Consider the following 12,837-nt stretch of genomic DNA (forward strand, 5'->3'; position numbering starts at 1 on the left):
AATGAGCACGGCCTTTGTCCTAACTTAGCTAATGTTTTCCCGTGGTGTATGCGGAATGAGCACGGCCTTTGTTCTAACTTAGCTAACGTTGTCCCGTGCTGTATGCGGATTGAGCACGTCCTTTGATCTTACATAGCTAACGTTGTCCCGTGCTGTATGCGAAAAGAGCACGTCCTTTGTTCAAACAAAGCTAACGGTGTCCCGTGCTGTATGCGAAATGAGCACGTCCTTTGTTCTAACATAGCTAACGTTGTCCCGTGCTGTATGCGAAAAGAGCACGTCCTTTGTTCTAGCATAGCTAACGTTGTCCCGTGCTGTATGCGGAATGAGCACGTCCTTTGTTCTAACATAGCTAACGTTGTCCCGTGCTGTATGCGAAAAGAGCACGTCCTTTGTTCAAACAAAGCTATCGGTGTCCCGTGATGTATGCGGAATGAGCACGTCCATTGTTCTAACATAGCTAACGTTGTCCCGTGCTGTACGCGGAATGAGCATGTCCTTTGCTCTAACATAGCTAACGTTGTCCCGTGGTGTATGCGAAAAGAGCACGTCCTTTGTTGTAACATAGCTAACGTTGTCCCTTGATGTATGCGGAATGAGCATGTCCTTTGTTCTAACAAAGCTAACGGTGTCCCGTGATGTACGCGGAATGAGCATGTCCTTTGCTCTAACATAGCTAACGTTGTCCCGTGATGTATGCGAAAAGAGCACGTCCATTGTTCTAACATAGCTAACGTTGTCACGTGCTGTACGCGGAATGAGCATGTCCTTTGCTCTAACATAGCTAACGTTGTCCCGTGCTGTATGCGAAAAGAGCACGTCCTTTGTTGTAACATAGCTAACGTTGTCCCGTGGTGTATGCGGATTGAGCATGTCCTTTGTTCTAACAAAGCTAACGGTGTCCCGTGATGTATGCGGAATGAGCATGTCCTTTGTTCAAACATAGCTGACGATGTCCCGTGGTGTATGCGGAATGAGCATGTCCTTTGTTCTAACATAGCTAACGATGTCCCGTGATGTATGCGGAATTAGCATGTCCTTTGTTGTAACATAGCTAACGTTGTCCCGTGCTGTATGCGGAATGAGCACGGCCTTTGTTGTAACATAGCTAACGTTGTCCAGTGCTGTATGCGAAAAAAGCACGTCCTTTGTTCTAACATAGCTAACGTTGTCCCGTGATGTATGCGGAATGAGCATGTCCTTTGTTCTAACATAGCTTACGATGTCCCGTTGTGCACGTCCTTTGTTCTCACATAGCTAACGTTGTCCCGTGCTGTATGCGAAAAGAGCACGTCCTTTGTTCTAACATAGCTAACGTTGTCCCGTGGTGTATGCGGAATGAGCATGTCCTTTGTTCTAACATAGCTAACGATGTCCCGTAGTGCACGTCCTTTGTTCTAACATAGCTAACGTTGTCCCGTGGTGTATGCGGAATGAGCACGTCCTTCGTTCTAACATAGCTTACGATGTCCCGTGATGTATGCGGAATGAGCACGGCCTTTGTTCTAACATAGCTGACGTTGTCCCGTGATGTATGCGGAATGAGCATGTCCTTTGTTCTAACATAGCTGACGATGTCCCGTGGTGTATGCGGAATGAGCATGTCCTTTGTTGTAACATAGCTAACGTTGTCCCGTGATGTATGCGGAATGAGCACGGCCTTTGTTCCAACATAGCTGACGATGTCCCGTGGTGTATGCGGAATGAGCATGTCCTTTGTTCTAACATAGCTGACGATGTCCCGTGATGTATGCGGAATGAGCATGTCCTTTGTTCTAACATAGCTGACGATGTCCCGTGCTGTTTGCAGAATGAGCATGTCCTTTGTTGTAACATAGCTAACGTTGTCCCGTGATGTATGCGGAATGAGCACGGCCTTTGTTCTAACATAGCTAACGATGTCCCGTGATGTATGCGGAGTGAGCATGTCCTTTGTTGTAACATAGCTAACGTTGTCCCGTGATGTATGCGGAATGAGCATGTCCTTTGTTCTAACATAGCTATGTTTTCCCGTGGTGTATGCGGAGTGAGCATATCCTTTGTTGTAACATAGCTAACGTTGTCCCGTGGTGTATGCGGAATGAGCATGTCCTTCGTTCTAACATAGCTAGCATATGCGTACGTATACGCGTGAGCTATATGCGGAATGCAATTAACAACGCCGTACAAATTCAGAGACTTTCACCTGAAGTATTTGAAATACAAATTGAAAAGTTGTTTTCACAAATAGACGTCAAAAGTGACAATATCCACGCCTCTGGGAGAAGTAACGGTATCCAATGTACAGTTATGTGATTTTAGACTCCATAATAGTTTGATAACATTTGAATGTGGCTGATGGGTAAGGAAAGAATATGAAAAGAAGTATGCTGAAAACCCCATAACAAACAAGCCTTTTAGCCATAAAAAATGCAAAATATACAATTCAACGTACCATTTTAGTTGAATTAAAAACAAAAGCACAAACTGCAATTATAACTTATCTATAGTACTTAAAGTTATTTGTTTGGAATATAAGTCATAAGGAATCAATACCCTTCCACATAATTATGGTAGTTAATGTATGTTATGGTAGTTATGGCCAGGTATCAACATTACATATGGTTGCCTATGGCTCGACGAAATGGCAAGCTCATTTGTTTATCGGGAATCTTAATGGACAGTCAGGTTGTTTTGGCTTTTCTTTTCAGACGGAATGCCGAGACGAAGAGCGCCTTATCACAGAATCACAAGGCTGTGTAGCCAGCGACAGTTCCTCTTTCTGCAGGATTTGCCAGGACAACAGTGATACCGAAGGTTGTAATGAAACTATTATAAGGCTAAATGTTGTCAGAAATTGGCATGTATGTAATTAAAAGATAATACGATACATTAATAATAAAGTTAAGAAAGCAGAAAACGCTCTGAGTATAATAAATGAATCCCTTTCAACCCATTGTTGTGCCTACCATGCGTGTATTTAACCGAGTTACCTATTGTTAAAAACTCCATCTTCAAGAAAAATCTGAGGCCGGCAGAACGTCGGAAAAGCTCCGTCGCCAATAGATTGTAACCAAACGGGGAACAAAAGGCAAGTATTTCTGCTTCTATATTCACAAAATGCTTTAACGCAATATGTAACGGATACATGAACATCCTATAGTTGAATGAATTTTGTTTCTATGCAGAGCACTTGTCGACGACGCGATGCGGATGTAAGGGCCAGCTGTCGCGCGTTCACCGGAGCTGCCTCCTTGAATGGGTCCGGTATAAGGGTTCAAACAAATGCGAGATATGCGCGCACACTTTCACAGGGGTTCTGCCGCCCGCCTCTGGCTTGGACCATAACCAGATAGACGTAGGTGCTACTGATGTCATAATTTGTTTTTAAACGCGAGCGCGCACTTTACTGTTAAATAACTTCAGTTAAGGAAGTATCCACCCAAATTTAAGTAATTTATTAAATGACAATCCAACTCCCAACTTATAGCTTACCTTTTTCAAGAATAGGATCAAAGAAAGAGGTGAACTGTTTAATTGTACATTTACTTGTGCCACTCATCATACACACAGTAAAATAAGATGGTGGTGAAGAAAACATTATTTAAACGCATGCTGTTTTCCCTTTCAAAAATACAGAGAAATTAATTGCAGGCTATCGAAGCCGTACAGGCAGATCTGGCTCAGTACCAGCCGCTCTCCCGTCGGAAGAGGACGACGGTCGGTGGCGTCATCCTCTTCCTCGCCATCGTGACAATCGTCACTGGCGTGCTGACCGTCGGCGCTGAGGACGAGTTCCGGCGGACGGCCGCGGACCCCTGGGGCACTGACATGGAATTGCGGAAGGCGCACATGATGCTCTCCATCTGCCTCTCCTTCCTATTCTTTTGCGTGACCTTGACCATTGGGTTGATTGTCGTGTGGCTGGTACTGGAGTTGTACTTCTACATGAACCGTCGGCGGATTTATGCCCGAACCGCTGCCCGATTTTTACAGGAGGCCCGACGCAGGTCGACAACGGCACAAAATTCGGGATCCACTGCTGTCTGAGCTCTTCCAACGTAGTATGGTTCATGATGAAATGAATGAGAACGAGTCTCAATTTAATCCCGCAGCCAGCTATGTTTATGTATTATCTCAAGTCGAATAGAAAAAAATGGAATAAAACAAATGTAAGACAATAAGTTGTTAATGGTATAGTTGATTTTTAGGGAAAGACACCGGACCGCTGTCGTTTTGCATGAAATATTAACACCGTCTAATTGATATATTCAAGCTATTCAACATAATTGGTTTATGCAACATGGAATTATACCTGAATTAATTCAATTATATTCGAGCTTTAAAACACATGGTTTAGTTTTCAACGTTATTCAACTTCCATCAAATAATTCATAAAGCAAAATGCTCATATTTTTCCATTATCTGTCGTAAAATTAAACTGGTCTTGTTTTATTTCGAGGACTAAGTTTTCATAAGGCCGATTACATTGACCTTTGGCCTACTCGGCCATTTTTAGGTATACTGGTCAACGGTAAACTACCAATGAAATTCAACGGACCCAGGTCAAATAATTATCAAGTAATTATGCAGACAAAGTTTCCATAAAACTGTTGACCTCAAAAATCAAAATATCTAGATCATCTATATAATTATAAACTTATGAAGGCATTAACCTGCTTAAGTGCCATGGTCCTAGTTTTGCTTTAAACGTTAACTTCCATTAAATAAATAATAAAGCAAAATGCTCATATTTTTCCATTTTCTGTCGTATAATTTAGGTCTCGTGTTATTTTTAGGACTAAGTGTTCATAAAATTGTTGACTGTGACCTTTGTTTTTACTCTTGTTATTTCATTTAGTTCGATTGTGTGGAACACTGAAAGCTAGATGAATCCTGCTCGTGTCCGTTTTCTGTGTAGAAACATGCAGGGGTCGATTTTTCAAAACTTTTTAAGTCTGTTAGATCACAAAGTTTTTGTAAATGCTTTCAATAAGTTAAAGAACATTTTCATTTTTCTCTCTGTTCTGAAGTTTCGAGTTTTAGCCCGCTCTATATTCCAAATAAAACGTAAGCGCGCATAGGGCTGGAACACAAATTCAACGTCATTTCAGAAAAACCGCCTTACCGCATACAATTTGACGCGCTTTTCTGAAAACAACAACAACAATTCACTGTTATTTTATATCCTTTTTAGACATAAAATAAAAATATAATTTTTTTTGTTTCAGCGTAAGATTGCTATGCCACTCTTAAGTGCTCACTCGGTAAAATATATTAACATCTTACACTACAACAAAAAATTATCCTCTTTATGAAGCAAGCCGTTCATATTTTACTAAATTTATTTTCATAATAAAAAGTACATTTGATTGCACGACACAGTGTTACAAATCATGGATTTCTGGAACTAGATTCAAAGTGGAATGCTTTATATCACAGAAAATGTACATATTGTCCAGCAATGTTAACAGTTGATTTAACACTGAATGGTCAAATATTACATCAAAACTATTACTGATATCATACCATTATACACACCAGTCATGATAAAATCATAGTTTTGTTTTAGTCAAAATGTGATTCAAACACCAAATCAAAAAATATCAAAACAAAATACAGGCACAATCATAAACGCAAATAATATGTGGAGTAACAGACAAAAGAAGTAAATGCAATTCTGATTACCAAAATGAGTGTGAAACCATTATCGACGGAGAACACAGGAACAGTATGAATACATTACATTGAAATAACAAAATGTGATTTAAGTCTCTTCCACCAATCAATAATTTTCGTTTAAATCATATAAATCATATTCTAATTAACTGAGTAGCCCCTTTGACTCTAACTGGTAAACATTTACAGTCAGGTCAAGAAATCAGGAATTTAAGTGATCTGAATACCTAATGTTAAAGGTAAACATTATTATAGGAAATCTTTTCATATCATGGTCAAGCTTACAAGTAATGTCTCTACAAAAGGAACTATTTGGAATGAATATACAAGTAATGTTTACTTAAAATGATTCTTAATGTAACCTTGACCTATGTCCTACTGAAGGACCTCCACAGATCCTAAATAAATGTAACCTTTACCTTTGTTCTACTGAAGGACTCTCACAAATACTTTTATTTTTTATACAGTATAATGGTGTGGGTTTTTTACCAGTTATCTGTTCAAGTGACAGTTATACAACTTAACAAGTAATATTCACTGTCTTCAAAGAAAGAAACTTTTCTCACAAATAATTGGTAGGACAATATAAAGCAAAACATGTCAATTTCTAACAAGAGCCATCCCAGGTTGTGATAAGGGCCATGAATGACAGCGTGTTTGACAAGGGAGGCAATTTGAGGCATTCTCAAAGTCAACCAGGGTTACTATGCAATATGGGCCATTCAGTAAAATGTTGCTCATACTCTTCCATGATATTCATTTTATCTGAGATTTTCAATTAGTATAAGAAGTTCTTACATTCAATACACTTATAAAATAATTATGATGAATACATAAGGGGTTTTGATGTATGTTCAAAAGTATGGTTCAAAGAATCTTAAGCTCATGCACTATATACAAGTTTACATTATCATCTGTTCCAAGCAAGTTACATCAATAAAGGTTTTTTAAACATAATGAAAATGAAAGGAGGTAATATTGGGCCAGTGCTAAAAAAAGTCATTTCTTAACTTAAGAAAAGTATGCAATTTTGATAAAATTATTGAAACTGAAGTATTTCAGATATTATAGAGTACCATATGCTAAGAAAATTACCCAAGTTGTGAAATGTCTTAACATGTTTTATGAATACCACCCCAGTTCTACCAATGGGTACAAATACAAATTGCAGTAAACTTCATTAATTTTGAGCATTCATTTTCTTCCTTCAATATTTTAGGCAACATACTTGAAAGTGTTGAGAGGAAGTTTGGGATAAAAAGAACAGTTGGGTTGTGCATAAGTCCCTACATTACCAATGACAAATCCTTTTAGTTTATCATATCATGGAGGGCAATTAGGTAAATATGGATTACCATCTATTCACAAATCGAAGTTGGAGTACTCATCATAAAAAGGGTAATATTTTTGCAAGTTTGAAGTTGTTATCTCCAATGGTTTGAAAGTTATAAAACAAATGTGGATGGAGTGGTGAACAGACAGCATGATTACTATAGGCCACTTGCAAGGCCCTTAAAAGAAGCTAGCTATGGCGCAGAGCAAATTGACAAAGCATCTACAATGTTAAGTCTTTTGCCTTCGAGTTTTACAGACTCAATATTAAGAACATTACAAAATAGCAGAGCAAAAATATGCATTGAGAATGAGCATTTAAATGGATCACAATGGCAATGATTATAATTGGTGTAAGCATGACATTAAACAAACAATCAACAATAAACAAGTATCTACAATGCTAGTTCATACATGTAATATAATATATATATATAATGTATACACAGTATACAGTTATTGAATGGTTGAGATCTATTGTGGGAACACTATAAAAATATATTCACTTAAGTTACAATGTGATTCTGTTTAATATATCACAACTTAGTCAATTTACCAAAAATATTAGAAATAAAAATAATAAGGCAACATAACAATTGACGTAAAAGACTGATTAATTATAAACTCGATATAAAATAAAGTAGCCTTTGCTTTTTTATGTCTAAAATATCTTAATTTGTTTAACATAATTAAAATAAATGTTCTTAAGAATGAATATTTTAGACAAAAAGCCATGTAAATCAAATAGTGTTCAGTGTGGGAAACCTCCAGCCAGTAATGGGGATACATGTAGTTTTTCTCTAAGTGTAGGAAACATCTGGCCAGTAATGTGGATGTGGAGGCTTATTCACATTAAACTTGGGCATCCTCATTGGCTCCTTCCTCTGTTTCTGTATCAGTCCCTCAAGCTGAAACACCCAGGCCCACTGACAGGGGAGCTCACTAGGAGCCAGTGAGGGAAGTGAGATAATCATGCCTTGTCCAACAGCTGGTGCCCAGCTCAGTTTATGCTGGTATCCTAAGAGAGAGACGACTGTTGTCTGTTTTGATGGGAACGGGGAATGAAGGTAGAGGGAGTTGTTTCTAGGCCAGGACAAAGAGATGGCGTATACGATGTTTTGGTCTTCAGTGATGCGGTTTGTGTACCTGAAAAATATTATAAAGTTAATGCATGATGCTGAGGTGAACAACCAGCTAACTGAACCTGAGTTAGTATCATATTGATCATGTTCATGAACTTGGATAATCACCAACATACTGTAATTGCTTTATTATATGACTCAGATTTAGACGGGCGTTTAAAACATGTGAACATGTACCACAGATATTTGATTACAAACTTCAATACTACTTTATATAACTTACTAATACAGAACACCTTGTATCAGTGTAAAAACAAGACAGCCATGGAGTAAATACCAACATTCTTTTCAAGTCTAACGAAGGACATAACAATTATTAAATGCAGAATTATTGACCATGCCGTACAAAGTCATGTCCATATTGTCTCTGTCAACATATATACCATGCTATTTAAATATCTTGAAAGTTTGTTTGGGAGTTATGACCAAGGTTAACATAAATGTTTCGCACAACACTGACGACGATGTAATAATATACAAACTAATAAAAAATCTCCAAACATCACTTTTTGAAGGCAGTCTTTACCAGACATCTCCATTTATTGAATCATTCTGATAGGTCCAAGGTCGGGTGCTGAATATGGCCTCCCCATTCACTGATAACCACTGGCCAAGCTTGGCAAGTTTGTCCTGCATCAGCGGGTCAATTATCCCATCATGACGAGGGCCAACATTCAGCAACATGTTTCCGCCACAGCTGAAGTGTTTGCATAAGGATGAAAAACAAAATATAAAAAAGTTTATAAATGTAATCTAATTGCTGGATACAATGCTTTAACCTGGACATACCATACAATACCTTTCACACACACAATACAGTCATACCGATATATTAATAACTTAAGGTTTAAAGATAACTTGAAAATAATATATCTTATTTTGTATGGTGGAAGGTACACAGTACAAATATAATACAACAAATATATACAAACTCATACCTAACAGTTTTTACAAATGTCTCAATCAGCTGGTCCATGGTCAGGTAGTCGGACAGGCGGGCGTTTCTACGATAACCCCAGGAGTACTTGTCTAGCGTCATTGCGTTCTCCCACTTGTGGTTTATTAGATGACCTGCATTAAGGACATCCTCTTTATTTATATGTATTTTCTAATCTTCCCTATATTATAAGAAAAATAAATATTTTCATTTATAAAAAATCGTAAGGACAGAAATCTTCCATCAAATAATATCTTGACAAAAGTGTACATTTATTGACCATTGTACTTTTGATATTTAAGATAGCCTTCATTTAACAACATCACAGTTACCTGGGTTGAATCGGTCACCACATGTGAAGAAGCCTCCATGTTTACACCCTATTCCATTTCCCCAACGGTCGTTGATAACAATGGTGTCTTTCACTGGACTAAAAATACAATGATATTATCATTACCAAAAGATCTTGCATTTCGTAGTCCTACAATTATTGATAAACTAAACATTTGAATCATGTAATAGATGATCAATCAAGAGTGACCCACAACAAAAACCATCCATTCTCTGTTGTTTTTTCATGATCACTAGGAGGAAATTATCATTAAGTTTTTTTAAATGTCCACCACATTATAGTTCATTAAACATAACCTGTCATTGTAGAGCCAGGCTATGAACTCCTTTGCCTTCCAGTATTCATCTGTTCCTTCCCAGTCCCCGTCTGACCATAAAATCTCTGGAAGATAACGGTTTGTTATTTCGTACCACTCTGGCAGTGTCTTGAACTGAAACATTGAAAAAGGGATCCATGTCATATGAAGTTGATTAAAACTCAGAATGCATCATGCATAAGGCAATTTATACATATATGCAAATACCTTTAATAGCAATGAATACAGGTTAGTTTATTACTCACTTTTAATAGGAATAAAAATAAAAACTCTCACTGCCACTTAACCCATTTTGTATCATTATCTACTCTGACAACCCATTTTGTAACTATATCTACTCAACCCATTTTGTAACATTATCTATTCAACCCATTTTGTAACAATATCTACTCAACCCATTTTGTAACAATATCTATTCAACCCATTTTGTAACAATATCTATTCAACCCATTTTGTAACAATATCTACTCAACCCATCTTGTAACATTATCTACTCAACCCATTTTGTAACTATATCTACTTAACCCATTTTGTAACTATATCTACTCAACCCATTTTGTAACATTATATATTCAACCCATCTTGTAACAATATCTACTCAACCCATTTTGTAACAATATCTATTCATCTACTCAACCCATTTTGTAACTATATCTATTTACAACAACACTTTGTATATAATTGAAGGACATTCATAATTTTTGCATTTTGAAGACAATGGCAATATTAATGCGTCAAAATGTGGAGGCATAAAATATGCTGTGTTCAAGAAAGTTGAACTAACCCAGAGGTCAATAATGTTCAGCAATAACAGAATTTAAGGTAAAACTGTACTAGATAGAAACAATGGCAACATTTATAAACAAGCACAAACCTTAACAAAGTCATCGGTAGTGAGATTGGTGGCCTTATCTTTCAGGAACAGAGGGTTGAACCACTCATACTGGGAGTGATACAGACCAAAATGCATGTTGGTTCGTTCCTTGATAGACTCTGCCAGCTCACCTGTAAGGAGTTTACATGTAAATGCATGAAAACAAGCCTAGTTGATGACAAATCTCAAGACAGCAGTGTTGAGGTAACTGAAGAAAGTAAACACACTCAAAAAGAATGCCAGTACATAGTGTAACAAGTATTGACAGAAGCATTGTATATCCAGACCATATCTCAGAGACAAAATAACATAACTTGTATTTGCTTTGTTTATTTGCTTTAATAACAAGAAAACCTTTTGTGATTATTTTTTGCTGAAAACACAAAAAAGGTTGCTTATTTTTTTAATTTTATTGCATTTTCTGAAAAACATGTGTGGTAAATCAACTTTCTAATGTTTACTACTACAAGCCAAGGTTGTATATGGCTGTAGAAATCATAATTGTGAGATAAAGCTATGATGCATGATTTAATTTTCATTCAATAAATCATTGACCACATAATAAAGTTCATGATGTTTACACATAATAATATAAACATATAAAATGAATGCATACATATATGATCAGATAAAATGGTCTATGATCATTGTTGGAACAAAATGCTAAGAAATTATGCTTTACCAATAATGTCCCTTTTTGGTCCTACATCCATAGAGTTCCACCCAAATGAGTATCGTGAAGCATAGTTGGAATACCCTTCATGATGTTTACTGACAAACACCAAGTATCTGTAGTGCAAAAATATCTTATTTAATAACATTGTACTTGTGTGCTAATAACATGTTAATAAATACTGCCATCCCAAGTTCAAACATTATCAATAATTTAAAGTGCAAAAAATATTCATTTTTACACACATATCTTAAAGCAGTTTCAGTAATGAAACAGGCTTCCACATCTCTTTTTCATGATAGGCCATTAAATTAAATTTTTGCATGTGTCATTGAGGTCATTGTGTTTAGTTAGTTTTTTTTATCAGTGACAACATGAAACAATTTCATTTTAAATTTGCTATTTACCATCGAAGTTCTCAATGTGCTCATCATTATTTAAGCTCTAGAATAAGATTTTATAAATAGCAATACAGAAATAGGCATGACAGCATTCATTACTTTACCAAGTTATAATTATTTATTATAAGTGTTGATTTCAAATTTGCATTATAATAAATTATTCTTATTGAAGTGGTACATTTGGACTTCAATTATTTTTAAAGGATAATTTCCAATAATAATAATAGTATAGAGTTAGATATAACTTGTATTTCCAACAGCCTTGCTGTTGAGCTAGCTTTTTTAGCAATGCAGTTGCAATGTCAACTTTGGGTCGAAAGGTACAAGGTTAAAACCCCTGTTCAGACATACACTTTTCTTTCACTTTAATGGTGTCAGAAGTAATATTGTTGCATGAAATGGAATTGGGCTGTAACAGAACATGTACGGGTCATTACATCCAGGTTTATAATGATGCAAATATGATGGTGACTGCAAGTGAAAAGGTACATGGTTCAATAAAAATTCATGCCACTGACATTACACCTTACCTTGCACCTGAGGAGTTGAAAATATCTGCCCATTGATCAGCAATAAAGAACTCAGCCGAAAAGTCTTTGGCAAAGTCTTGATAGGTGAAGTCAGGTTTGTAATTCTCCCTCATAAATTCTTCAATACCTGGGAGTTTTTGATGTTGCCAGTTTTCCCAAAACCATTCAGAGGAATAGCTCGGTACAGAAAAAACGCCCCAGTGGACAAATATACCGAGTTTGGATTCATCATACCACGAAGGTATTGGTCTTGAGTCTATACTTTTCCATGTTGGATCATACTTCGCATAACAATCAACAAAGAATAAGAATTGAAACAGGAAAGTAATCATGACAGCCGCCATCTTTAGTCACATGACAAGTATGGAGTGTCACATGATCTCTGGAACAGACAAAACGTCTATGTTACAAAATGGCTCGGGTTTCTAGAACTATGCATGTATAAGGCTGTATTATCGATACATAGTTCAGACCTGCATGTCAGTCATTTTGTTGTAATTAATAATTACAAAACTGGGACAATTTATTTAGATATATTTTTGGCTGGCAGAAACGTTGCGAGAACAGAATTTGAACCGAGGCAGTCTATGCGGTTCGGGGAATGTTCACACACACTGAAAAA

At 36.7% G+C, this 12,837-nt stretch overlaps 2 protein-coding genes across 2 annotated transcripts; one reads left to right on the forward strand and one right to left on the reverse strand.

Moving 5' to 3' along the window:
* The first annotated feature begins 2,549 nt into the window (after nucleotides 1-2,549).
* Nucleotides 2,550-4,029, forward strand: LOC128215870 (E3 ubiquitin-protein ligase MARCHF2-like). The gene is made up of 4 exons (XM_052922479.1): nucleotides 2,550-2,561; nucleotides 2,691-2,796; nucleotides 3,168-3,337; nucleotides 3,634-4,029. Exons 1-4 carry the CDS (start codon nucleotides 2,550-2,552, stop codon nucleotides 4,027-4,029), a joined length of 684 nt encoding a protein of 227 aa, XP_052778439.1.
* Nucleotides 4,030-5,306: 1,277 nt separating this feature from the next.
* Nucleotides 5,307-12,560, reverse strand: LOC128218084 (alpha-L-fucosidase-like). The gene is made up of 8 exons (XM_052925621.1): nucleotides 12,216-12,560; nucleotides 11,294-11,400; nucleotides 10,612-10,742; nucleotides 9,718-9,851; nucleotides 9,402-9,499; nucleotides 9,071-9,203; nucleotides 8,659-8,829; nucleotides 5,307-8,136 (listed from the first exon to the last, which is right to left on the reverse strand). Exons 1-8 carry the CDS (start codon nucleotides 12,557-12,559, stop codon nucleotides 7,791-7,793), a joined length of 1,464 nt encoding a protein of 487 aa, XP_052781581.1. The 5' UTR covers nucleotide 12,560; the 3' UTR covers nucleotides 5,307-7,790.
* Nucleotides 12,561-12,837: the final 277 nt, after the last annotated feature.

Source organism: Mya arenaria, chromosome 14 (assembly GCF_026914265.1).
Source record: "Mya arenaria isolate MELC-2E11 chromosome 14, ASM2691426v1".
Classification (NCBI taxonomy): Eukaryota; Metazoa; Mollusca; class Bivalvia; order Myida; family Myidae; genus Mya; species Mya arenaria.

What these genes read in the sequence shown, in the direction of transcription:
- LOC128218084 (XM_052925621.1), bottom strand. Translation starts at nt 12,559, where the DNA reads ATGGCGGCTGTCATGATTACTTTCCTGTTTCAATTCTTATTCTTTGTT. An exon ending in CTACCGATGACTTTGTTAAG is followed by an intron (nt 9,852 to 10,611) that starts GTTTGTGCTTGT and finishes TCAATGTTTCAG; the next exon opens with TTCAAGACACTGCCAGAGTG. An exon ending in GCCTGGCTCTACAATGACAG is followed by an intron (nt 9,500 to 9,717) that starts GTTATGTTTAAT and finishes TTGTATTTTTAG; the next exon opens with TCCAGTGAAAGACACCATTG.
- LOC128215870 (XM_052922479.1), top strand. An exon ending in GGACAACAGTGATACCGAAG is followed by an intron (nt 2,797 to 3,167) that starts GTTGTAATGAAA and finishes GTTTCTATGCAG; the next exon opens with AGCACTTGTCGACGACGCGA. An exon ending in TGGACCATAACCAGATAGAC is followed by an intron (nt 3,338 to 3,633) that starts GTAGGTGCTACT and finishes AATTAATTGCAG; the next exon opens with GCTATCGAAGCCGTACAGGC.